This window comes from Mesoplodon mirus (assembly GCF_964341445.2).
Source record: "Mesoplodon mirus genome assembly, chromosome: 17".
Taxonomy (NCBI): Eukaryota; Metazoa; Chordata; class Mammalia; order Artiodactyla; family Ziphiidae; genus Mesoplodon; species Mesoplodon mirus.
Window position 1 is genome coordinate 18802795 of NC_138993.1, and position 27797 is coordinate 18830591.

Genomic DNA, 27797 nt, shown 5'->3' on the forward strand with positions numbered 1-27797 from the left:
AACAAGATTCTGTCATTAGCCCCACAGTGGCCTTAGGTGCTGCCCAAAAGATAATAGAAGACATCATTCTCCAGGCAGGGTCTTACAGTTTGGTGGTGTCATGGGGGGAAGTGGCCAGACTTGGCATTAGGGGAGCTTCCCCTGGTTCAGGTTATGCCACTCACTGAGGGTGATGTTCTTAGCAGTGACAAACTGCTTCCCCTCTGTGTTAGTTTCTTAGTATTAGTTTCTGCCCTGATGAAGTACCACAAACCAGGTGGTTTTAAACAACAGAAATCTACTCTCTGACAGTTCTGGAGGCCAGAAGTCTGAAATCAAGGTGTCAGCAGGGCCATGCTCTCTGAAGGCTTGAGGGAAGAAGCCTGCAGCTTCTGGGGGTTCCCGGCATCCTTGGTGTTCCGGGACATACAGCTGCATCACTCCAGTCTCTGCCTCCATCTTCACTGTGTGTCTTCACATAGTTAACTCTACATGTCAGCTTGAGTGGGCCCCCGGTGCCCAGGTTAAACATCGTCTCTGGGTGTGTCTGTGAGGGTGCTTCCAGATGAGAATAGCACTGGAACTGGTGGACTCAGTAAATGGGTGGCTCTTCCTGCTGTGGGTGGGCATCATCCAATCTGTTGAGAACCTGGATGGAACAAAAGACAGAGGAAGGAAGAATTCATCCCTTTTTTCCTGCTTCGCTGATCTACCTGGGACACCTCATTTCATCCTCTGCCCTCAGACTGGGATTTACATCATTGTCTCCTCTGGTTCTCAGGCCTTTGGACTCGGACTGAATTATTCCACCAGCTTTCCTGGGTCTCCAGTTTACAAATGCAAACATAGGACTTCTGAACCTCCATAATCTTCTTTTTTTTTGTTTTTTGTTTTTTTTGCAGTACGCGGGCCTCTCACTGTTGTGGCCTCTCCCGTTGCGGAGCACAGGCTCCAGACGCGCAGGCTCAGCGGGCGCGGGCATGGCTCACGGGCCCAGCCGCTCCGCGGCATGTAGGATCCTCCTGAACCGGGGCACGAACCTGTGTCCCCTGCATCGGCAGGCGGACTCTCAACCACTGCGCCACCAGTGAAGCCCCTAGAGCCTCCATAATCTTGTGAGCCAAGTCCTATAAATGAATGAATGAATGAATGGATAAATAAATAATTTTTTTCCCCTGACCCCTAAGGTGGAAAGCACAAATATCCTTTCTAAAATAAGTAGCTAGTCTGATCTGCTCTCTACTAGGCATATATCTGGTAAGACTGATTTAATATCTGATGGGAAAGATAGGGCTTAGAAAATCCTTTGCTCCTTTAAATTAAGCTAGAGTTTGGTGATTATTGAGGGAAACAGCTAGACATGGCATTTGATAGGCATGTTGGCTATTTATGCATCTTATTTATAATCTTAAAAAATTTTGGAAGTTGAAAAGTATGTAAGTAAAAATGTTTCCAGTGTAGCAAATAAGTAAAAGCTCTCTTTAAAACAGCTTTATCTGTTTTAAACACCAAGGACCTCCCTGGTGGTGCCGTGGTTAAGAATCTGCCTGCCAATGCAGGGGACACAGGTTCGATCCTTGGTCCGGGAAGATCCCACATGCTGCGGAGCCACTAAGTCCGTGCGCCACAACTACTGAGCCTGCACTGTAGAGCCCATGAGCCACAACTACGGAGCCTGCGTGCCACAACTACTGAAGCCCACACGCCTAGAGCCCATGTTCCGCAACAAGAGAAGCCAAGGCAATAAGAAGCCCGCGCAGCACAGCTAAGAGTAGCCCCCGCTCGCTGTGCACAGCAACGAAGACCCAATGCAGCCATAAATAAATAAACAAAAACAGCTTTATCATGTCCACATTGAATGCTCTTATGGGATTGCAAATGCTCATGATCTTAATGCATCCTGTTGTGGGTTTGATTGTATGTATCCCCCCCAAATTCATATGTTGAAATCCTAACCCCGAAAGGTGATGGTATTAGAAGGTGGGGCCTTCGAGAATTGTTTAAGTCCTGAGGGGAGAAACCTCATGAATGGGATTAGTGCCTTATAAAAGGGGCTCCAGAGAGACTCCTAGCCCTTTCCAGCATGAGAGGACACAGTGAGAAGACTCTGGCTCTGAACCAGGAAGGGCACCTTCATCAGAACATGATCATACTGGCACCTTGAGCTCAGACTTCCCAGCCTCCAGAACTATAAAAAATAAATTGTTGTTGTTTATAATCCACCCAGTCTATGGTGTTTTGGTTTAGCAAATTGACTGAGGTACCCCATTATTTTTGAAGGTGACCTTTTTTGGAAATGGGGTCACTGCAGATGCAGAGTGTTTAGTTAAGATGAGGTCATGAGGGTGACCTAATCCAGCATGACTGGTATCCTTATAAAAAAGGGGAAATTGAGACAGACAGACGCATGTGGGGGAAGATGATGTGAGAGACACAGGGAGAATTGGGCCGTCTGCAAGCCGAGGGGGGAGGCCTGACAGATCTTCCCCTTACAACCCTTAGGCGGAACCAGACCAGCTGATACCTTGACTCTGAACTTCCGGCCTCCAGAACTGTGAGAAGATAAAGTTCTGTTGTTTAAGCCACTCAATTTGTGGTACTTTGTTACAGCAGTTGTAGCAAACGAATACATGTACTTTCTGGGTGTTTTCGTCCTACCAATCCCCAAACCTGAGTGGGGGGATGAGGGAACCCACCAGTTGCTCAAACTGAATGGTCAGAACTGACCCATGAACTGAAACCTTCTGGACTTTTTCCTTGGTGTCACCTTTGGCATTGTTCTTTCCCAAGGACTTGTTTTGCTAAGATTTAGGCAGCAGATGAAACAGCAGTCTTCTCCCTTTCTTCCTGCTTTCACAAGCAGCTTAGTTTCCAGAGCTACATTTAAGATATAACCGACACTGAAAGTGCTTGCCAGACATTCACCTCCCCAAAGTTCAGCCTTAGATGATTCCTGTGTCCTTAAGGAAAATTAATAGGTGAGATCTGATTCCATCCAGGACCTCTGGCCCTTGGTTGCAGTGAGAGTGGTCCTGAAGCAGTCAAGCTTGTAAAGGCAGTTCCCAAAATAGACAGGGTTTGTTCCTCCTCAAACCAATGCTAACTCTTCTGCAGAAATGAAGGGGACAAAGAAAATGTATTTTTTATTATTAGTCAATATATATATATATATATATATTTTTTATTTACTTATTTTTTAAATTCTTTTTCAGCCAGTACAGGCTACTCTGTCATCTTTGAAGATGTTAGATGTGGGCAAGTGGCCAATTTTCTCCCTTTGTTCTGAGGAAGAACTGCAGTTAGTTCGTCAGGCCTGTGTCTTTGGCAGTGCTGGCAATGAAGTTTTATATACTACAGTAAATGATGAGGTAATGTGGAAGAAAAAATTACATTTTCAGTAATGGATTTGCTGAATTGAAGATCTTGGTGGGGGAACTAAGGAGTTAAGGAAGGAATTAAGGTAAAAAAAATGCACGGAGAGTAGATTCTTATTTATTAAATAATGAAGCAGTTTCCCTAGGGGAACCGTGCCTGTTTGAATGTACAGGTTTGTCAGAAATAGAACTGCTTGAACTAACTGTGGTTTTTCCCACAGATTTTTGTGCTTGGCACCAACTGCTGTGGCTGTTTGGGATTAGGTGATGTCCAGAGCACCATTGAACCTCGGAGACTGGATTCTTTAAGTGGCAAAAAAATTGCCTGCCTCAGCTATGGGAGTGGTCCACATGTTGTCCTTGCAACGGCAGGTAACCTAGGAACACAGGGTGGAATTTTAGCCATTGCTTTCTTTGTTGAGAAACAAGACTAGGACCACCCCTTACACTGAGAACATACTTTTTGATTGGCTTTCTGGCTCTGCCCTGGGAACTTGACTGTGCTTTGGACAATATGAAATATCAATATCAATATCAAAGTAAGATAATGTAGCAGATGGAAGCTAGCAGTTTTTGGCACTTTGGGTGTAAGAATGACAATGCGATAAGCCCAGTGAACTCCTTTTGTTTATATGTGTAATTATTTTGCATTAGAATGCTGAACTCAGGACGTTTTGAACTTGAGATTCTTGATCTACGAACAGAGCGATGAAAGCTAGATTCCAAGATCCCCTCTAACCGTTAGCGTTCTGTGATCCTGACTTTAAACAGTGACTGATGGCTCTAGTTGGTATTGGTAGTATAAGGAATTAAATATTCTCATGGCTATTTCATGCATTCAGACTGATAAGACAACGTAATTAAAACATACCTTAGAGCTTCCCTCAAGCTGGGTATTCATTTTATTAGTGTTCTTTAAATGGAAACTAAATTTTATAAATATTCTCGTATATTTATTTCACATTTTAAAAATAAGTTTTAGGGATTTTTGGTTGCCAGTAGTAGCAGGCTGGATTATTCAGACCATTTCTGCACTAAAAAAGAAATACAAATTCTAGATAAAATATGTTTTAAAAATTTCTAAAAGCATCAAAACACTGATAAGGCAGAAAGGAATTATTAGACCAAATATATTTAAGAGAAAGTATGAACTAAGAAGTTAGAGGGGACCTTGAAGCTAATTTTGCCTTAAAGCCATCTGCCCATGCACTTAAACAGTGTTGTGGTCTGATGTACTTATGAGGTGAAGGGGTCACAAGTCAAAGACCTCACATGTTAGGCTGGGACCACAAAGGGCTACACTCTCAGGGCAAGGATGAGTCAGTTCTTTCATCTCTAAGGGACTCAACAGAAGAATTCCTTGGCTCTGAGCAAAGCAAGGAGAAAAAAAGAAAGAAAACCTCTCCCTGAGGTGTTGTATCCATGGATTTGTATTCCAATTCACCTTAGATTGGATGGTCCAAGAAATCTCAAGCCTTGGATTTATCAAAGAGGTACCTTTAAAGTGCCTTAAGAACATGAGAGAAGTTAATGCAAATTCTTTCTAGACGAAAGTAGCTTCATTCTAGGCCTGAAGGAATATAATGCCATCAAAAAATAATTTTTCAATGGCAATTAGTAGCACATAGTCAAAGATAAGCAGGTACAAGGAAACAAGGCCCCCTGAATAAGAACCTGCAAAAAAGACAGCAAAAAACAACTACTAAATGTCAGGTATTAGAATTACCAGACACCACTTATAAGATGGCTGTATTTATTACGCTTGAAAAAATAAAAAATGAGCTTGAAGGTACCTGAAGAGATCATAGAAGACCTGAAAGAGAACCAAATAAACAATATAATTATCAAAATGAAAAAATCAGTGGACAAGTTTTGCAGCAGTTTGAACACAGCAAGAGAAAATTAATAAACTGGAAGATAGATCAGAAGAAATTATCTGGAATGTAGCACAAAGAGACAATAGGGTAGAAAAATACAGATGAAAGGAGTTTATACTGTATTATTCCATTTATGTTAAGTTCAAAACCAAGAAAGACTAAATCCTGTTATCCAGGATGTATATGTTGGGGGGCTTTTGGGGTGATCATAAGATTGTATTTCTTGACCTGAGTGGTAGTACATGGATGTGCACTTTGCAATTATTTATAAAACTGTGTATATATATTTTAAGAACTTTTCTGAATATGTATTATACTGCACAATAAGTAATATAACAAAGATTCAAAAAATTTACTTGGAGATCATTTTATAGATAAGGAAATTAAGGTTCAGAGAAGTTAAATGACCTTACAGTCTTTTGAATTTCAGTCTGTTTTTTTTTTCCTCTTACTCTTAGAAGCCTTTTCTCTGTTGTTTATTAAAAACCTATCTTCCAGCTATTATAACTGCATCCATTTAAATTTCATCTTGTTGCTTTGAGGTAGAATGTAGTTAAACTTTCCAAATGTATTCTTTTATAAAATGAGTTTTGTGGAATAGGGAAGTCGATTAGCTTTTGCATATGAAGTTTTAGTTTCCATTTGTGGAAGTGTGTAATATATATATTTTCATACAAGAATAGATGTTTTGAAAGTTGGTTATGTTTCTTTTTATTTTCAGAAGGAGAAGTCTTTACCTGGGGTCACAATGGTTACAGTCAGCTGGGCAATGGGACAACTAACCATGGTCTAGTGCCCTGTCATATCTCTACTAATTTGTCAAACAAACAAGTCATTGAAGTGGCCTGTGGGTCTTACCATTCTTTGGTGCTAACATCTGATGGAGAGGTGAGAATAGTCAGCATAAATCTCACTGATCATAAGATTTCAATAAGATTTTAATTTCAGTACATTATATAGATTCCTATAGCAGTCCTGAAAATATGATCATTTGATTAGAATAACCACCTACCTCAAATTCAGTCTTACTCTTGTTAGCAGTTCATAGTCATGGTGTTTATATTATGAAGTGTGCCTGTATGTAGTAAGGATTTCTATAACTGCAAAATTTAAAAGGCTGTATTGTTACTTCTATGTTGCTATACTCAAGGGGATTATTTGCAAAAAGAAAAATCCCAAAATGCTGGAAAATATGGCTGAAGCAAAGTAGATATTTTTATAAGGATTATATGATATTTGCTTATAATCATTGCTGTTTGTATAGGTAATGCCAGTAACCTAATTTTATAAAGTAATATGCTTTGGGACTTCCCGGGCAGTCCAGTGGTTAAGACTTCGCCTTCCAATGCAGGGGGTGCGGGTTTGATCCCTGGTCGGGGAGCTACGATCCCACGTGCCTCATGGCCAAAAAACCAAAACATAAAACAGAAGCAGTATTGTAACAAATTCAATGGAGACTTTAAAAATGGCCCACATCAAAAAAATCTTAAAAAAAATAATAAAGTAATACATTTTGTAAGAATGTGTTCTGTGGAAACTTCCCTGCTTGTGTTGTGAGCATTTATGGATATCAGCGCTTTGAGGGCAAAGATGAGACACTGTAAGTGCCAATTGAGACACTTTATATATTAGTGTGTTTCATTTATTGATCTCTTCTTTCAAATAGGTATTTGCCTGGGGTTATAATAACTCCGGGCAGGTAGGGTCTGGATCAACAGCTAATCAGCCGATCCCTCGAAGAGTCACTGGCTGCTTACAGAATAAAGTAGTTGTGAACATAGCCTGTGGGCAGATGTGCTCGATGGCTGTGGTGAACACTGGGGAGGTAAGAAAGTTATTTTCTGTGTCACTTAAAAAAGCCTGTCTACCTTCTCAGTGTCGTACCGACATGGAATGCTTCTTTTCATCTTTCGTGGGCATTGAGTCTCTCATCTTCTCTCAGGTCTATGTCTGGGGTTACAATGGAAACGGGCAGCTGGGACTCGGCAGCAGCGGCAACCAGCCAACCCCCTGTAGGGTAGCAGCTTTGCAAGGCATTCGTGTCCAGCGGGTACGTCCACTGTTGGTTCACGTGCTGCCTGTTTTTAAGGCTACGGGGGCAAAGATACCAATGTACTAAAAACTCAGTTGTCTTAGCAGGATGAAAAGGTAAGCTGCTTGGCTATCTTGACTGAAGTAAAGGTTAAAGCTCTTTTCCTGAATTTAGTTGTAGATGTTGATCAGAAAATTTATATTTCCAGTGCACTCTCATACATAGCTGTTGGGATGTAAATTTTTATCATCTTTTCCAAGGAAACTTTGGCAGTGTGTATCAAGAGCCTTAAAAATATTCATACCCTTTGATCTGTAATTCTACTTAAATTTAGGGCATTATCCTAAGGAACCAAAGAGAAAGCGACTTGCAGAAGGTGTAGTAAAGATATAGCAAAAAAAAAAAAAGAAAAAGAAAAAAATTGATAACAAATAATAGTAGCACAATTTATCTAATCAAACAGTAAGTTAATGGTTAAATAAATTAATATCAATACTAAATCGTATTAACAGAGATGATGCTTACAAAGGATTTTTAATGGTAGGGAAATAATGCTATATGCAATGTTAAGTAAAAAGAAAGATACAGGACTGCTTATACAGATATGAGCACTTTTTAAAAAAGCTATCAGTGCATATCTCTCTATATATAAACAGAAAAAATCCTGATCTTGAGAGGACTTTCATAATTATACTTTCCTATATTTTTTTCACATTGAACATCTTTTACTTTTATAACAAAAGGAGAAAATAATTCTTAAAAAATAGAAGTGTCTATTTCTTATTCACTTCACACCCCTTGATCTCTGTGAGCATAATGAATGCCGTATTAAAGGTGAATAAACTGGACTCTTGTCACTGAAGGACTCAAGTTGATCTCACTGCAGTTTTCACCATACACGGGGCCTAAGCTAGATCTGGAGGGATGTTGCTTAACTTAATGCCGCCTGCCTCTCTGGCAGACTGCCTCTTCCCTTTTTTCTTTTTTTTTTTTTTCCTTCATTTTTTGATTCTTAACCTATCTTGTGAAACATGTTTCTTTCTGTTTGCAGGCCTGAGTGGATTTGGTTTTTCTCTTTCCAGGTTGCCTGTGGCTATGCACACACATTAGTATTAACAGATGAAGGTCAAGTGTATGCTTGGGGCGCAAATTCTTATGGCCAGTTGGGCACTGGCAATAAAAGTAACCAGTCCTACCCTACTCCTGTTGTTGTGGAAAAGGACAGGTAATATGTGCATTTTCAAAATAAGTTCAGTGTTCTTTCGTGATTAAACTAAACTTAGGCATTGTATAGAATTATGGGCAATTGACTGCTAGTATTAGAATATTCTTGAACAAGACCATTCCTTCCTTTTTAAAATTAGCTTTAGAATTTTGGGGCAGGTTGATTGATGTTAAATAGTTTGTTTTCACATACCCGTATTTCACCTATACCTCCAATAGCTACTTTACACAAACTACAATGACTAAACCTCCAACAGCTTTTCCGCATTGTTCTTCTCGCTCAAAAAAGACCTTTTCTCCCCCGTTCTCATTTTTTTCTATTTCACATTCTTAAGAAGGAGTTGATAACATTGGAGGTCTATCTTCTATGGTTTAGGAAGATGAAAGTATCTCAGATGGGGGCTGCTACTTATAAAATTTGCCAGTTGAAAAGAATAGGGCTGTTTCATTACTTCAACTCCCAGGCTATCACTGTGACGCAGAGCAAAATGGTTAAAAAATTAAGAGTGAGTTGTGTGCCCTTGTTTGCAAGGTTGTATTAAGTGAGTAGCATATCCAGAGTTTTCCCCCAGATTATCCTACTATTTTTGAAGGTCTCTTGAAATTTCTCAAACATGGCTACATCACTGCCTTTTCACTCTTCCTTTCTTGACACAGAAGCACGGAACAAGAACATTTTATTATTTGTTCTATTAGGCCAGGGTTAAATCATTGTGGAAATTAATATTGCTGTTTTCATTTTTATTTTACATATTAATTTTTGCTATATCTGGTTTTAAATAAATATATGGATAAATTATTTTGCATTTGTGGCAGTTCTTTTATATGTTTCTATTGGAATATTTAACAATGAAAATGAAGAACCAAATGGTCATTTTCAGCTCCCTTGATTTTCATTTGACTATTGTGAACCTGGCTGCTTTTATTTAACCTATGTTAAATTGGTTAAAAAACCTTTTTTCCCCCCATATCTTACAGTAAGACCCTAGACTCCTTAAGAATTGGGGAAGAGGAAAGATAATGAAGGTCACGAACTGGCAGGCACACAGGAGATGCAAGCAGCAATGTTACTTTCATTTCTCTTAAAGGTGGTTCAGAGCCTCTCAGTAAAAAGAGAAGAGACAGTCTTGAGGCTTTGAAAATGCCTCCAGCTAGCAAATCCAGTCAGTGGGGACTTTTAGTATTTAGACAAAATAGCTAAGAAGTGTTAAAGGATCAGAGGTCACATGGGTATAAAAACAGACTGTCTGTATGGCACTTTACCATTTTTCTCATGCTGCCACATTTAAAATAAACTTGGACTCCTCTATCTGGACTCACAGAGTCCGCTGCCATCTGCCCACCAGCGATGTGCCCCACCTTGCGCCGCTGGTCCTGACAGTCCCAGAGTGAGTGCCAGGTCTTCTGACTGTGGTCACGCTGGGACAGACAGACCGTAGGGCAGCTCAGTGGGAAAGAGCAAGAGAGGCAGAGAAGCAGGGCACGGAAGTTATGTGAGTGTCAGGGCACGTGGCACTGGAGAGTTACCTGTTGCTTTCTGTCTTTTTCAAAAACTTCATAACTCAAAGCATTTTTTTGAATTATATATGTAAAAAAAAGTAGAAATAGCTAAATACTTGCACCCTTGGTCTTGTCCGCGTAAACATGATTTTGGCTACGGATATCAGGGTTGAGTGTTTTGAATGAGATGGTCCTGCTTTTCTCTGTTTTCCATGCTTGAATTTCAGCTGGTGATTGCTGAGCTTGCAGGCTCTCCATCTCACAAATGTTGCAAGGGAGGAACCTATAGGTTTGCTGGGACTTGTTCAGCACCTACCCGCCCTTTTCAATGACTGAAACTTTGCAGATATGTTATGACTTATCTCAGGAACTCCTGACTCTTGGGGCCCATCACAGGGAGTCTTGGCTAATTAGAATGAACAGGATTGAACTTGGGGCGGGGTGGGTCGTCAGGTCTTGGTTACGTGTTCACAGAAGCGGGAAGGGGAAATTTGTCTGCATGGGATTATTTGCTCAAACAGCAACCCAAGAAAAACCTGATTAACTCCATTATGGTGAGGGATGCTAACACTTTATATCACTGTTTATATTCACTTAGAAGTGATTTTAATAATTAACATGATTCTCTTCTCTAACCCAGTCATTCCAAATCTTTCTGAATTTTCAGTACTTTGATTTACCGGCATGTCTTTTGAGTCCCTGAAAAACACAGTTTAAGTTAGATTGATCTAAAACTAACTTTGCCTTGAATTTTGTGACTTCTTGAGGTCATTTATCATGTGTTGGCCTCTTACAGAACCAGGATTGGGAAACAGTGCTCTGGTCTTTTTATAATCATGATTTCTTCTCCATTATTCTCCTCCCTCACAAATTACCTTTTTTCTTTCCTCATTGTTTTCTGTTTTGCATTCTGTCTCACTCTCTGCTGTTTCATGTCTGGTATTTCTTAGACATTAAGCTGTGCCATTGTTGCAGATCATTCCATTGAGGTGACACTAAACCTGTTTATTATGAACATATAGTAATTTTTTCCCATTAAGAATGGCTACAAAATAAAGTGTGAAATACGCCAGACATCCTGACAGTAAAGGTTAGCTCAGTTTATAGTCATTGTCTATTGCATGTATGACTGGAAAATCTGAACTTGCGCATTTGCTTCTTGGTATGAATCAGATGTAAGGACAGATGACCTCAGGCAAAGGCAGGGCGCCTTGGCTGATGGTCGAGTCCCAAGCTGAGACCTGAAGGTTCCCTCTAAACCTTCTCCACTCTCGTTGCTGTAGCAGCTGCTGCCATCAGCCAAGCCTCAGCCCCACCCCTGACTTCCCGCGTGGCACTGGGTGTTCCAGGTAAATGCCCCAAGGCCATGCTCAGGGAGGGCCAGCTTTCCCAGCTTTTCTGCATCCTTAACCCCTGTGCTGTGGAAGCAGTGTCCCACCTCCTCTAATGGATGGCAAAGGCCGTTCCCCTCTCCTGGAGGCTAATGGTAAACATTTCAGAAGTGAGTACATCTGTTGATTGGAACAGAGAGTGTGTGGGCAAAGGTGATTGGAGAGAATGCTGGACATAGATGGAAGGCAAATTAGGGAATGCCTTAGGGTCATGTGTCTGGATTTTTGTCTTATGGGAAGTCAACGAAGGTTTGAATGTAGTGATGAGAATGGTGTTTCAAGAGGATCATTAACATGCCAGCATTGTGCGATTTAGGCCAGAAGAGAAAGTCTGAGGTGGGGAGACCTAAGAGTTGCGTTGGTCCGGGTATGGGTGTGCTTGGTGAGGGTGTGGCAAATGGGAGGCACTACAAAGAAAGAATTGCTGTTATTCGTCAAGCGGATGTTCTGAAGAAAGAGATACATGAGGAGGGAGAAGTCAAAGATGACCCTGAAGTTCTGAGCCTAAGTCACTGAGGATGCTGGTACCATTGCCCGAGACAGAATCAAGATGGTACTTCACTTGGGGAAATTGTTTATTTTCTTTAAATCTGTATGGTGGCTTAGTCTGAGAGAAAATAATTATTTTCAACTCAACAAAACAGTGGTTTCCACTAGGAAGTGTTCTGAGAACTACCTGCCTGTCAGTCATGAACTTTGAAATAGGGTCTAACATGTGGTTGATCCCAGAAAACTGCTCTCTTGGGTTCCAGATGATATAGTCCAGTGAGTCAGAACCACTGCACTTACTGTTTGCAGTGTGAGTCGGGGTGACCCACAGCAGGCTTCATTTAACCCTAAAATTGGTAAAGTTTTGATGAAAATATTTATTGACCCTGGGTGGAGCTGGCCCAAAATTGGTAAAGTTTTGATGAAAATATTTATTGACCCTGGGTGGAGATGGCCCAAATCTTTCTGATCTGCTTTAGTAAGTAATGTTTTAAGAAAACAATTAAATCACTTTTTTTTGTTTTGTTTTTTGTTTTTGGTCTCTGCTGTCTTGGATTGTATTAATACTTGAATTTCAAAACAGGATGGTACATATTTTTATGGGCCTACTGGCTAGAAGCGGTAACAAGCAGACCTTCACGATACATAAGTGCCACTGAGGCATAGCTTACATATAAATAACTGTTGGGTGCCTGACAATTGAGACGCTTAGGTGTCTTAAGTCTTCTTTTTGTTTTTAATCAGTTAGACCTAAGGGAAGAAAAAATCACCTTGTTTCTTCTCCTGTTTACCGTGTTTACTTGGTGTGTGTTTGTGGACCTAGAATTACAGAGATTGCGGCCTGCCACTCTGCCCACACGTCTGCAGCCAAGACGCAGGGAGGGCACGTGTACATGTGGGGCCAGTGCCGGGGCCAGTCGGTGACCCTGCCTCACCTCACCCACTTCTCCTCCACCGACGACGTGTTCGCCTGCTTCGCCACGCCTGCCGTCACCTGGCGCCTCCTGTCCGTGGGTGAGCTGATCGCTGTCCATCGGGGTGGTGGCCGGAAAGCTAGGACGAGAACTTCTGCTGTTTTCATTTTTTGATAGTGAGGACTTTGTTCAGTGCAGTGTCAGGCATTTTATTTCCTTCTAATAAGCTCCTGTGAAAGGGAACTCACTAGATCGATTCATTTTTCTCAAAAGTATTAGAAATCAGTATCTCATACTAAATTAAAAGTCCTGGGCTTCCCTGGTGGCGCAGTGGTTCGGAGTCCGCCTGCCGATGCAGGGGACGCGGGTTCGTGCCCCGGTCTGGGAAGATCCCACATGTCGCGGAGTGGCTGGGCCCGTGAGCCATGGCCGCTGAGCCTGCGTGTCCAGAGCCTGTGCTCCGCAACGGGAGAGGCCACAGCAGTGAGAGGCCCGCGTACCGCAAGTCCTTTGGATTGCTTTCTGATGTGATTGGGAAACTATAGCTTTTATTTTTAGCTGGTATATTTACTCAGACTTTGAAAAATTTTATTTAGTGTGGTGGTTTGGGACTTTAGTTGTTTTGCCAGATTTATAAGCAGATGTGCCTGAGGTTCTTATCCTTAATGATTGCAGCAGTGGGAATCTGTATTTAGGAAAACAGCGCATAGCTCAGTGGGGCAGTTATTTGGGGGAACTGGTGTTTTCGTGTCAGCAGAGCCGTGCTGGGCCTGCGTCCTCCTTAGAAAGCGCTGGTGTCCCCCCACCCTGCCCCCCAGAACCCGATGGCCACCTCACCGTGGCTGAGTCCCTGAAGAGAGAATTTGACAATCCCAGCACCGCAGACCTACGATTTCTGGTGGATGGAAAGTACATTTATGCACATAAAGTCCTTCTCAAAATTAGGTAAGGAATCATTTATTCCGAGAATTGAAATAAATATGTTTGTTGTTTTCTAGTTCCAAGGAACTATGTTAGGCACGTCTGTGATTCTGAAAAAAGGTAAGGCTCTTTTTGCCCTTATGAGCATGCCGTGCAGTGGGGAAAACACATTATACGTGGCATTTCTTCTGTATTCTCTGTTTTCTTTTTTTAAATACATATCTTTATTGGAGTATAATTGCTTTACAATTGTGTGTTAATTTCTGCTGTATAACAAAGTGAATCAGCTATACATATACATATATCCCCATATCTCCTCCCTCTTGTACCTCCCTCCCACCCTCCCTATCCGACCCCTCTAGGTGGTCACAAAGCACCGAGCTGATCTCCCTGTGCTATGCGACTGCTTCCCATCAGCCACCCATTTTACATTTGCTAACACTGAACATTTAGATGCTTGAAAAAAGAGAAGAGCAACAAGATCGGGAGTAAAGCTAACACAGATTTTTAAAAATCACTTTTATTGATGTATAATTTTTGAGCAACTGCATCCATTTAAAATGTGCGGTTTGAGGAGTTTTGACATCCGTATACTCGTGGGAAATCACTGCCCCAAATCAGGACACAGAACGTTTCCAACACCCCTCAAAGATCCCTCAGGCCCCAGCCCTGGGGCAAGCACTCATCTTCTTTCTGTCACTATAGATTAGTTCGCATTTTCTAGAAGTTTAGGTCAATGTAATTATACAATATGCATTCTTTTCTCCCTGGCTCCTTTCTCTTAGCATAGTGATTTTGAAATTCATTTTGTTGCTGTGTAACAGATATTTGAATCCTACTTCAATGAATCACAAACTCAGTATGGCATTTTAGTCTCACGTTCACTTCTTAGTAAGGTCAGGCTGTGCAATATTTGTTCACTCTTACTGTAGCCCATAAACCTTCATAGAAGTGGGGAGGCTACGGTTTGCTAGGGCTGCTGTAACGAAGTTCTGTAGACTAATCTGTTTCAACAGAAATTTATTCTCTCGTGGTTCTGGAGGCTAGAAATTCAAGATCAGGGTTGTTGATAGAATGGGTTCTTTCTGAGAGCTCTGAAGAAGAATCTGTTGCATTCCTCCGTCCCAGCTTCTGGTGGTTTGCTGGTAGCCTTCGGCAGCCCTTGGCTTGTGGCAACGTAACTCCAGTCTTCACACGGCATTCTCCCTGTGTCCAGATCCCCCCTTTTGTAAGGATACCAGTCATACTGGATTAGGGTCCACCCTAATGACCTCCTTTTAACTTGATTACCTCTGTAAAGGTCCTTTCTCCAAATACTGTTATAGTGAGGTTAGGACTCCAGCATATGAATTTGGGGGATACAATTCAACTCATAACAGGAGGAGAAGAAACAAAATTACTCAGTTTATGAAAATAAACCTACCTGATTTCTATAAGTGCTGCTCCGCGGACGTGGGGTGGGAGGGCCCCTGGGAGTTCGTGGCCGCAGAGGCAGCCGCCCCGCAGCAGGTTAGCATTTGCAGCCTCGTCGAATAAACGACTACAGATTTCCGGCCGGCAGGGGAAGCGAGGGGCCCAGGCAAGGACACGAAGTTGCGTGGTGCTGTGTTTTTCCTTTCTCCATGTTAGTTGTTTCCTCTTTAACCGCCACGAGCACACGCTCCTCAGGAAGGTCATTGGCTCTTGCCCAGAAGCCAGGACCTGACATGCTGCTTTCTTCCTTCAGGTGTGAGCATTTTCGCTCTTCGTTGGAAGACAATGAGGATGATATTGTAGAAATGAGTGAATTTTCATATCCTGTTTACCGAGCCTTCCTGGAGTACCTGTACACAGACAGCATCAGCCTGTCCCCCGAGGAGGCCGTAGGTAATTGCCACCAGACTTGACCTAGAGATTGGCAAAAAGGTGCTTCGTGTAGAGCCTAAAAGGAAGTGGCTGTGAGGGTAATCACAGAAGCAGTTCTCTTTTTGTGTGTTGAACCCAAACGCTTTTCCCTTGTTCCCACTTGACACAAAGGTTGACTGGATGGATAAAGTGAGATACGGATGAATTATGAAACCATCAGCACTGTGGGACAGGTGCCATTCTTCCTGAATTACTAGATACTGTACACGACTCTTTAGCTACCACACAGCTGCTGCCTTCAAGATATTTACAGAAATGATAAAATGCATGTAACAGACAGCCCTGCTAGTCTCCATAACTGTGACTGTCCCTTTGGGACAATCCACTGTGATCCGGTGCATCACCGCACCTCAGGTTTACTGACGGTAGGAAAGCAACACAGGGCATCCAGCGGGCACAAGGTGAAAACATACTAAATTTCAGTTTACAGCTGTCAGCAATATTGTTGGCCCATGGGACAGAATTAAGGAGTTACTTGTGTAAGGAACTGAAGAAAGAGTTCAGTTCTCAGATCTTTCAGTTAAATATTTAGTTTACATGGATAAATCCAATAACACTTTTTACCAGATCAGCATTTAATTTTCCTCAGGTAAACAAAAGTCTGATTTCTTAAGTTTTATAGTTTTCCTTCCTTTCTCCCATACTACCTGAGCGCCCGGGACCCACTATGTGCCGTGCTCCCCTCGGCACCTATGAATGAGACAGACCGACACCCTGCTCCTGTGGAGCTGCTGCTGGGAGGAGGGAGGCCAGCCCTAAACAAAGAACTAAAAGCAGTCAGTTGGGAGGTCAGGGGAGGCCTCTGTGAGGACGTGTGCTGAGCAGAGAGCTGGGGGAAGCATGCAAACGCCCAGGTGAAGAGTGCTCTAAACAAGGGGGACAGCAGATGCAAAGGTCTGAGACAGGAACACATGTAGCACATAGAGGAGGGGGAGGAGGAGGAAGAAGGGGGAGGGGGGAGGAAGAGGGGGGAGGGGGAAGGCCCAGGTGGTTTGGAGGGAGAGAATGAGACCGGCAGTCGGAGGAGTTGAGGCCAGGCAGCTGGATCTGGGCAAGACCGGGTACAACCTTGGAGGCCACTGTGAAGGGCTCGAGTTTTATTCTTGGCGTGATGGACAGCCTTGGAAGGTTTTGAGCACCAGGGTTGCGTTATTTAGGATTTGCTTTAGCAGTAAAATGAAAAAAGGAAGTGGCTTAAACATGACAGTTACTCTGTCACACAGGGATACAGTGCAAGGCATCCTTACATGTGGCCCCTGCACTCATGTCCAAGACCACATGTGCAATACAGGCAGCAGGATGGAGGAAGGGACAGTGACAAGGGGCAAAGGGCAAATCCCAGTGTTGGTTAAGGAAGTCCCACTTCTTTTAAACCATGGACCAGAGATAACCGAGGCCTTAACTCAGCTGCACAGGGAGTTGGGGCAAGTGGTCATTTCTAGATGGTCACGGCTCAGCCACGTAGTCTATGATTTTGGAAGAAAGGGAGAATGGGTTTGTGCATATATGGAGGGAGAGGCACCAGCAGCTTATACTCCAGGGGTGAGAGGATTTGTTTTCAAAAGGTCAGTAACTGTAATGGTTGAGGTTTAAGATGGTGGTGCCCTGGGTTAGGGTGGTCTAGCAGTGGAGGTGTTGAAAGATCAGATTCTGAATATATCTTAAATAGGGAGCTGACAGGGTTTGTTGGTGGATGGGATGTGGGTTTTGAGGGCAAAAGAGAGAAGGAAGATTGCTCTGAGGTGTTTGGCTTGAGTGTGGAGAGCACCAGGCTTTGCTCTTGAGTTTGAAAAATCAAAGGAGTCTCGAGCTGCTTTTTAGACGTCTGCGTGGCAGGGTTTTCTTTTATGGGCCCGCCCCTAACATTTGCAGGGCCCTGGGCAAGAGTCTAAATGGAGGCCTGTGCACCATTTGTCTAAAAATTTAAAGTTATATGTCAAGCTAAAAAGCTTCAGATAAAGTATGTTCAGTCCTCATACCTTGAAAAATATACCTTCATCAAGAACTGAAAGGCCAGGTAGGAGTTTCAGCTGGAATTTAGAGTTGTAGGACTCGTGGAGTTCTGTGCTGGGACACAGTGGCGCAGGAAGGATGGGCCTCTGGCCTCCAGCTCAGGACCTGCCCTCTTTCTTTACCCACCACCGGTTACATCCTGCATCCCAGGGGTGTATGGGCACCCAGCCTGCATGTCCGTGCTCCAGTCCACCCCCCACCCTGGCCACCCCTGGGCGCTGGGGGCCTGCACGTGGTCTGCAGGGGAGGAAATACTGACATATGTGGCTTCAGGGCTGATTATTCAGCGAACCCCAGGGTCCCAGGAGCACAAAGTGTGGTCTAGGAGTGGGCACTTGGCTCCTTGGCCAGCCTGTGGTGGGGGGGTGCCTAGAACGGGTGCAGAGCTGGGCCTCCTGGAGTGGAGGCTCAGGGCAGTACCCGTGAGTACACGCATATGGGAGTCTGATGCTTGGAGTGTGTGGGGCTGTTGATGTGAATTTGGGAGTTGTTGAGAACTGACCAGAAACAATCAGGCCATTTACGACTCTCAAGATTTTAAAAGATTTCAGAGGGCCGTAGGCCTTTCTTCTATAATTTTGATAATATTTGTCATGTTACAGTGAAAGCAAGTTTCTACCAAACTTAGTAGAAATTTCTACCAAATTCTGCCACATGTACAAAACTTATTAGCAGATATAAAAACAGTTAATGTTGTAAGGTTGATGAAATCCTGGCTCTCTGTCCTTTGGGCCCTCTATGAAGTACCTTCCATGAAAGGTTATTGTAAAGTAACCTTTACGTGAAGTAAACGTGACAATATTCTAGAATCAGGATTCAGCTAGCCTTTTGATCAGGTGGCAACCAGGACTGAATTAGACCCAGTGAATGTACCACTCCAAGGGTGGAGTAGGACTGCTGAGCCCATGGTGCTTGAACCCTGATCACGCAGGGGCCAAAGGCACCCTCACAGTATCTCTAGCCAAGCCACATAACCTGAGTGCCACTCATTTCACCAGTGACAAAGTGTTTGTAGCATTCTTTATGCTAATTAATACGTCCTCTAATGAAGTAGGTAGCCATAACTGAAGCCCCTGACAAGGGCCTTTCAAATGCAAACTGACCAACCATTCTTTTTTTTTTTTTTTTTTGCGGTATGCGGGCCTCTCACTGTTGTGGCCTCTCCCGTTGCAGAGCACAGGCTCCAGATGCGCAGGCTCAGCGGCCATGGCTCATGGGCCCAGCCGCCCTGTGGCATGTGGGATCCTCCCGGACCGGGGCACGAACCTGTGTCCCCTGCATCGGCAGGCGGACTCTCAACCACTGCGCCACCAGGGAAGCCCTGACCAACCATTCTTGATTAGAGTGCTTCATAGTATCCCTTGGGGTAGATTAAAATTAACTTAAGCATCTAAATCACTCTATGTTGAGTTATTGGAAAGCAGATGACAGATAACAGGAATCATCAGTTTTTACAGGTGGTATTTAAAACTGAGGGGCTGGAGATCATTTAGGGAAATAAGTGAAATAAGAATCTGAATATTGAACTCTGGGGCATTCAGATACTTGGAAGTGAGAAAAAATGGCCCAGCCAGGAGACTGAAGAGTAACTAATGAAGGAGAAGAAAACACAAGCAAGTAATAAGGCATTTCAAGACGGGGAGCATCCTTAACCCCATCAAATTCTGTGTAACTGTTGAGGAAGATGAAATCAGAGGATAGCCCCTTGGATTTGGCACCATGGGAGCCATCAGTGACAATCACAGGTGTGGTGTCAGGGAGCAGAGGGGATGGGCTTCTGCTCAAGGTGAGGATAGGAGGTGAGAGAACAGAGGCAGCAAACAGAGACCTCTCTCCCCGGGAGGCTCTCTCAGGAGAGGAACAGAGAAGTGGGGCAGGGTCGCAGGAGGCCTGAAAGGCGTTTCTTTTCTTTTTGAAGAAGATGGGCACTATTACAGCACGTGTGAATGCTGCTGGAGATGTTGATAATTCAGGGGGAGGGCTAACTGGAGGAGCATTTCTAAGGAAAAGACTAGGGCCATTTTCACTTGCTCCTGTTTTTCCACAGCTGCTTGTTTGTGTATTGCACTCGCTCAGTGCAGCTGCGTTCTCAGGTAGAGCCACATGCTCAGAGTGTAAGCAAGCCCAAGTCTCTATTTCCACAGCCCTTCACGGAGGATTATATTCAAAATCATCTCTTGACAGGCTGAGTGAGTTTGAATCAGGGTGCTTGAGATCACTCCCCTAAGAAACATCTCTTTCCACCAGGGTTGCTAGATTTGGCTACATTTTATAGAGAAAATCGTTTGAAGAAACTCTGCCAACAAACTATCAAGCAAGGAATCTGTGAGGAGAATGCCATCGCGCTGCTCTCGGCCGCCGTGAAGTATGACGCTCAGGTAAGAAGAGCATCCTTTCAGGGAGCTCACCTTCTGGAAGAAATGGTTAGCTGTCTACTTCATGCCTTAAACTAAAAGAAAGTCTAAGTAAATTAAAGATCTAAGGTATACAAATAAGGTACCAGAAAAAATATAAGGGAATGTTTATATAAAGTTAGTGTGGACCTCAAGGGCAGAAACCATAAAAGAAAGGATTGATAGATCTGATCTCAAAAAAACAAAAATGTTTATACACAAAAAAATAAACAGAAAAAAAACAAAGTGAATGATACTCTGGGGAAAATATTTGTAATATCACGAAGCAAGTTCACCATAGTTAATGTATAATTCTTAAAAAAAACAAAAAGAAAACATGAGCAGTTTGATGGAAGAAAATGGACCAAATGGATTTATGAACAAATGAAAAGTATAAATGAAAATAAGGTATAATTTTTCAACTGTCAAACCAGGGAGTCTATTTTTAGAAATAGTATAGGCTCAGGATAATGGGCGTTCTCCTAAACTGCTGAGGAGAATGCAAATTAGTATAATCAGTCTGGGGGGCTGTTTGGTAAAATATGTATTAAAAGCTTTAAAAATGTAATTCTTTAAGGAATTCAGTTATAGAAGCTTATCTTAAGGAAGTAACCATGGATTCAGACAAAGTTTTAGCTTCAAAGATGTTTCCTGCAGTGTTGTTTATAATTTTTTAAAATTGGAAGAAGTCAGTGTGAACAGGAAAGGATTGTTTAAACTAAAAAATGTTAATACTATTCAACATATATCATTGACTGAAGAACTGTGCTCCTATTTTTTAAATAAGTATATTTTTATTTTTTAAATAAAAATAGTAAAAAAATTTTTTTAAGTATAAATAGCTGAATTTAAAAAGACCAAAATTTATTATCTACATAGGAAAAAAGACTGAAAAATACAGTCAGTGGTTATCTTTGAATGGTGGGATTGTGGATGATTTTTATTTCCTTATCTTTGCTTGTTTTTCCTGAAGTTTCTACAGTGACCGTGTATTGTTTTGATAATAAAGAAAGGAAAGAAAACTTGTCTTAGAGTTAAATCTTTAGGAAACAGGCCATACTTTTTGGAGTCGATTTCCTTAAGGATATCCTTTCCTTTGGTCAGAAAACAGGGACATTTTAGTTGTGGGCAGAAAAAAGGTTATAACTTATTTTCTGCTTATATAAGTAATAATGTGCTTATTAAAGAAAATTTGTAAAATACAAAAAGTATGAGGAAGGAAATGACTCCTCAACCAGAGGACACTAACATTTTCATACAGCTCCTTCTGATTTTTTCCTAGGTTATGTATTGCGTTGGCCAAAAAGTTCGTTTGGGTTTTTCCATAACATCCTATGGAAAAACCAGGACGAACTTTTTGGCCAACCTGATATATATTTCTAAATACTAGATTTTTTTCACTTAACATTTAAAAAAATCTTACCCACCTTGAAGCATTGACATTTACAAGCATAGTGAATGTTTGTCTTTCATCAAGGTAATAATACTTTGGGCACTTACAACACGCAGAAGGCTTCACGGCCAAACAATAACTGTGCTTTTTCAAGAGTTTGTTAAAGTCATGCTGATAATACTGGACTCTGGTGGGCTGCCTCAGATGATGAGATTGTGGGCATATAGTGCTTCCATCTGAACTAGAATTAATGTCCAAGACTTTTTCATATTCCCTGTTTATGTGAATTATTTGTATGGTTACCATTCAGCCCTGTTTTCTAGAAAGCAAGCTCCCTGAGCAAATGGCAAGGACTCTTGTTTTGCTCACAACCATATCCCTAGTGCCTAGGATAGTGCCTGACACATAGTATGTGCTCATTAAATATTTGTTTAATGAATGTTCAACTTTGCCTGTAGAGGCAGTGTATTTTACTACAGGCTGTCTAACTGTGGTACCCTAAATTAGTATAATAGACCACAAGTAAAATAGACTCATTGTATACTTAATATAAAAGTTTTTATAAATAACAGTATATTTGAGTTGACTAGTATTGGTACTTGCTGACTCTAATAAGCAAGAAACGGACATTTTCAGCAAATTATCCCTCATGCTTGACTACACTTAATACGTAATTAATACACACCAGGGATTATTTGAAGCACAGTTCATGTCTCGTTTAGTTCTCAAAAGAACCTTATTAAGAATATATGTATTATTATTTGTTCCAGTTTACAAATGAGGAAGCTGAGTCTCAGATTAAGTAAATTCTTAGTAAGCTAATAATTGTAAAGCTGGAATGCAATCCAGTATTGGACAGATTTCAAAACCACACATTTTACTACAATTCTCTATTGCCTCCATATTTTAAAATCAGCAATGTTTATTCATTGATTCAACAAATATTCCCTGAGTGCCCATTAAGTGCCTGGCATGGTTCTAGGCAGTAAGGGTACAGGAAGTGAACAAAACAGACCAAAATCTCTGCCCTCCTGGAACTTTCTGGTGAGGGCAACAGATGACAAATACAATATATGGTCTGTTAGGTGGTGATAAGTGATATAAAAAAGTAAGTTAGAGGGCTTCCCTGGTGGCGTAGTGGTTGAGAGTCCGCCTGCCGATGCAGGGGACACGGGTTCGTGCCCCGGTCCGGGAGGATCCCACATGACGCGGAGTGGCTGGGCCCGTGAGCCATGGCCGCTGGGCCTGCGCGTCCGGGGCCTGTGCTCCGCAACGGGAGAGGCCACAACAGTGACAGGCCCGCGTACCGCAAAAAAAAAAAAAAAAAAAGTAAGTTAGAGAAGGTTAATGGGGCAGTGGGGGGCAGGCTGAGATTAAAGCTGAAGTTTTAAATCGTGGTCCGGGAAGGAAGGAAGGTCTCACTTAGAAGGAGACTTGAGCAGAGATGTTAAGGAGCATGGCAGGAGCTGCGTCAGGAGGAGTCCCGGGTCTGAGGCATATCAGAGTCTCCGCAGGCTGGCCTGACTTCAGCTCTCATTTCTCTCCGACCAAAAAAGTGTCCAGCCACCTTATTTCTGATTCTCAAGTTTGCAGATCTAATCAAGAGAATCACTACAGTACTATTTTTTGGCCTGGCGTACATTACAGTAAGCCAGAAATCACCAATCTGTGGAGTTTCTCTTAGCAGAAAGTCATGATTTCTTCAAAGCATTTTCCCACTTCAGATTATTGAAGCTATGTGTGATCTGATGAAATCTAATCATCCCAGCCTTTATCTTCTTGTAAAGGAAAAAGAGCAGTGAGTGGCCTGTTAATGACTTCAGAGAAGCATTTCCCAAGATGACTTTTATGGCTTAAACTTTTCTCACAAATTCTTTACAGGTAAAACTATTTAAGCCCCTAGAAGAATATAAAAGAGGAGTGTTGGGCTCAACATAAAGAAAATCTTTTTTTTTTTTTTTTTTTTTTTTTTTCTTTTTGCGGTATGCGGGCCTCTCACTGTTGTGGCCTCTCCCGTTGCGGAGCACAGGCTCCGGATGCGCAGGCCCAGCGGCCATGGCTCACGGGCCCAGCCGCTCCGCGGCATATGGGATCCTCCCAGACCGGGGCACGAACCCGTATCCCCTGCATCGGCAGGCGGACTCTCAACCACTGCGCCACCAGGGAGGCCCAAGAAAATCTTTTAAACAATTTACTCAATGCATTCATGCAATAAATAAATATTTATTAAACAGACAAACAAGAGGAGTGTCGTACTCTGCATAAATATTGAAAGTGGAATGAAGAATACATCTAGGTGCCTATCTCTGGGAAGAAAAAGTCTCAATTTTTTTGCATTGGTTAGTGTGGAGGCACTTGAATGCTTTACTGTTATTTAAATTTTTTTTTTTTTTTTTTTTTGTTTTTTTTGTTTTTGCGGTATGCGGGCCTCTCACTGTTGTGGCCTCCCCCGTTGCGGAGCACAGGCTCCGGATGCGCAGGCCCAGCGGCCATGGCTCACGGGCCCAGCCACTCCGCGGCATATGGGATCCTCCCAGACCGGGGCACGAACCCGTATCCCCTGCATCGGCAGGCGGACTCTCAACCACTGCGCCACCAGGGAGGCCCTGTTATTTAAATTTTTACAAGCATAGATTGATATTAGCTATACAGTTTTACAACTATTCTTTAGGCATTGCTGTCCCATTTCTTTCTGCTGGCCATCACATCCTTTTCCCTTGCCTATGTGTTTTAGGAGTTTTTGTGCTACGTTGCATTGCATTGGGATATGTGAATTTGTTAAAACAAATTTGTTTTATTTGTTAAATTTCTGTTGTCGTTCCTAGGATTTAGAAGAATTCTGCTTCAGGTTTTGCATAAACCATTTGACTGTAGTAACACAGACGTCAGGCTTTGCAGAAATGGACCATGATCTCTTGAAGAACTTTATCAGCAAAGCAAGCAGAGTTGGAGCCTTTAAAAATTAATCCTCACCTACAGGAAAGAATTTTTAGCATTTCCATTTTCCCTGTAAAAGCCAGAGAATAATTCTCTTTAATAGTATTTATGATGAGCCACATCTGGCTGAATACTTAATGTTCTGTCAAAAGAAGGATGGTGGTCGGTCTTCCCCACCTTTTGAAATCCACAATCTAGAGAGAAGGCATTAAATGCTCTCTGATCAGATGGGAATAAGCTCAAGGGAAAAAAGTTGAAATGTCTTACTATACTTACAATTTCCTCTTTCGAGTCACTTAAGTTGGAGACTTTTGGTAGGTACATGGGTCTAAGTATATGCTATTCTGGCCAAATAGCCATATTCAACAGGCTGATACCCCATAGATAGCTTGACAAGGAATGCCGTCACTACCACACTTGCAGCATCCAGCACAGTGCCTTGCATAGAGTAAGGCACTCAGCTTATTATATAAATCTTAATTATGCCCCGAGAACAGCTTTATTTGTGAGATACTGGATGAAGGAATAACTTTCACAAAATGAATTTAAAACATCTGAGGCTCATAGTCTTCTGTACGTCGTTCTGAGAAATAGTGGCTAATTTAGAGCGTTAATTGGAATTCACAAAAGGCCTTAGCAATTAAATTGTCAAAGACCCAAGGGCTAATTTTAATTCTGTCTTTACTCTGAGTCATTAATTTCTCACACGGGGTTATCAAATAAGAAGTGTACTATCTTTGAATGAATGTTGTTTCTGGGCTCATTTGCCTTACATAATTGCATAACGTCCTTTACTTTTGTGTTAAGCAAGATTTGCCTCTGTAAGTAGAAACGATTTTGTTTTTCTGGTAGTTGACTTTTATGTCACTATAAAACAGGTCTTTTAACTTGGCACAGTGTAATTATAAAGTACTAGTCGAAAAGGAACTATGCTTACATTTCATGGACAGCACTAGTAAGAAAGAGATGAATTTATACTGTTTAGATCAAGTTACCCAACTACAAATGAGAAACTGGAACAGGATGTAGGATGTAGAGTCTCCTAACATGTATTTTCACAATATGATACTATGTAGAGAAACAAACCTCTTTTGGAAACCTTGTTCTGATGCTGAACTGTTTGATAATAAAGTGCTTATTTGCAGATAATAGAACAAATGTGTGTGTGTTTTTTAATTCTTCAGAAGCAGCAAGATTCTGTCAACCTTATTACGTCTCTTAGATATACACAGATCCATTTGATATAAGCTTATTTTTTAAAGCAGTTACTCAGATAAGGCATCATAGCGAAGCCTACCCTAAAACGTAAATGACTTCTAAACAACTAATTCTAATCAACTGTTCATATGATTGCCCATGTTCTTTATTGGTGAGGTCACTTTTGAATCCTTAGTTTCTTTTTGTTTATCTGTTTTTGCAGAGCTTGTCTGGTAGAGGCAAAGGAGTCTGGATGCCTCCAGTTCTAAATCAGAATCCCATTTTTGGAACTGTGTAGTATTTGTTATTTTATTGGGTTGGCCAGAAAGTTCATTCTGGTTTTTTTCTGTAAGAGGTTACAGCCTTACACCATTTGTCTGTATGTTTTGGTAGGTTAGCTGTTCTCTCCAGCAAAGAAACACTGAGGCCTGGGTATTACCAGTCGCCGTCAGTTCTCACAGTCAGATGTCCTCAGGCTTCATTTCCGACTCGTTCTCCTCACCCCACCATGCTCACTGTCACTGACCAAAAAGCCTTTATATTTTACAGTGTCTTCCCAAACCTTCTCTTCCTCTTTCTTGCCCTTTTCTGACAGGGTCTTCTGCAGTTCCTCAATGCCTTTTTCTTTTATGAACTGATTTCACGGAAATACTGGACCACCCAAAGGGAACAGGTAAGTTTATTTAGGGATGAAAAATGGATTACCTTCCACGAGACTCCCCAGTGGGTCACTGCTCTGCCAGAGTACACGTTAGTAAGAAGGGGTGGGTGGAGTTTTATCTAGATTTCCTCTAAGCTTGTTACGTGTAGGTTGCACTGCACTGTATCTCCGTGCTGTTTATCTCTGGGCACAACAGAATAATCTATGAAACTTACAAAATATAGATTCAGGGATTCTAACTCAGTATGTTTACGAAGCTCCACAAGTAATTTTGATGTTCAGCCAAGGATGAGAATCACTGGTTTAGCTCTTAAAACCTGGGATGCCAAACAATAGGGAAGGGCTAATTTTAGACCAGTTGGAGATGACAGATGAGTCCCGTGGTTACATCTCTCTGAAAAAACATGCTTTCTCTCTGGTCTTTGAGGATAGGCTGGCCATCAGTGCTCCTATATGAAGGATAATATCACTTTATTTCCTTCATTTCTAACAGATGAGTGTTTGTAGAGCTCAGAAACCCTAAGTTTAGTCAGGGATATGTGAGAGGGAAGGTCCATTTTCATAATGACACTACATCAGAAGTCAATGGATCCGTTAAGTTCATCTTACATTTTCCATCCTTAAGTTTTGTTTCCTTTCTGCTCACACAAGAAATTCAGTGTTTTAGTGCTTCCAATATAATTTCACCCAAACTTACACAGAGAGAGGTTTAGATTTTACAGGAATAAAGTAGCATCCTCATCTGCTGAGAGTGGTTTGTGAAGATACCATTCAGTGCTTTTTAAAAAGGGTTAAATGTTTTCATCTGAGACCTGAAGAAACTGCCAGTCATTCTAGACCATAACCTGGTGAGTGTTAGACACAGAATTCTTGACCAGTGATAATGCAAAAGGCAATTACAAACTGCATAGTCTTATCTAATGAGTCCTCCCTCTGCTATTATCACAGCAGACAGGTTGGGAGAACTGTAAAGAGAAAGGAAAAGCCATACTGTACTGTCATTTTTAATTCAGTCTTTGCCAAAGCATAAAAACATAAACCATAATGACTTCCTCTCACTAAATTCAGTTAAAATCATAACATTTTCTGTTTAGAAAGTAACTGATACTGGTCTGTGGAATAAATTTAACTTTCATAGTAAATTGCCATCATACGTCAATACTAAAGTGTAAGTATAGTTCCAAGATAATGGACACAAAAAAGTATTTCTAAGAATAGATGACTATTCCAGCTTCTTATTAAAAGAGTTGTTTTAATTCCTTTCATACATTATACAGTGTTACTATATTTCTATTTAAGACCCCATACTTGTGGAAATTTGCTATATCTAGAGGCAAGGTTTCAGGTTGTCCTGTAAAACATTTATTTAGTCCAAAGGAAAATTCTACTGAATAAATCCTTGCCAATGCCATGTACGCTGTCTGGCCCAAAAATGAGGAACAAAAATATGCTTCTACAGGCAAGTTTCTAGGAAATCATCCAGACGGTAATAGAACTGATACTCCCCGCCGCCCACCATTTGTACCAGAAAACTGTAATGAATAAAGTAAATACTGAATTTGAACTTGTCCCTTTCATTATAAAGAGCTTTAATTAC

General features: G+C 41.7%; 1 protein-coding gene across 9 annotated transcripts in view; it reads left to right on the plus strand.

The window, feature by feature from the left end:
* RCBTB2 (RCC1 and BTB domain containing protein 2) overlaps window positions 1-25500 on the plus strand; it is a 39247-nt gene extending 13747 nt beyond the window's left edge. For 6 of the 9 annotated variants that reach the window (XM_082601884.1, XM_082601887.1, XM_082601885.1 and 3 more), the window contains 11 exons: window positions 3192-3347; window positions 3575-3725; window positions 5952-6118; window positions 6897-7055; window positions 7173-7280; window positions 8345-8487; window positions 12690-12880; window positions 13599-13725; window positions 15428-15567; window positions 19867-19997; window positions 24231-25500. In XM_082601884.1, coding sequence (XP_082458010.1) covers window positions 3192-3347; window positions 3575-3725; window positions 5952-6118; window positions 6897-7055; window positions 7173-7280; window positions 8345-8487; window positions 12690-12880; window positions 13599-13725; window positions 15428-15567; window positions 19867-19997; window positions 24231-24371 — 1614 coding nt within the window. In that variant the 3' untranslated portion in view covers window positions 24372-25500. Of the gene's footprint in view, window positions 1-2481; window positions 2534-2939; window positions 2958-3191; window positions 3348-3574; window positions 3726-5951; window positions 6119-6896; window positions 7056-7172; window positions 7281-8344; window positions 8488-12689; window positions 12881-13598; window positions 13726-15427; window positions 15568-19866; window positions 19998-24230 lie in introns of those variants that run through there. The other 3 variants (XM_082601890.1, XM_082601891.1, XM_082601889.1) reach the window with 3 other exon arrangements.
* The last annotated feature ends 2297 nt before the right edge of the window (window positions 25501-27797 follow it).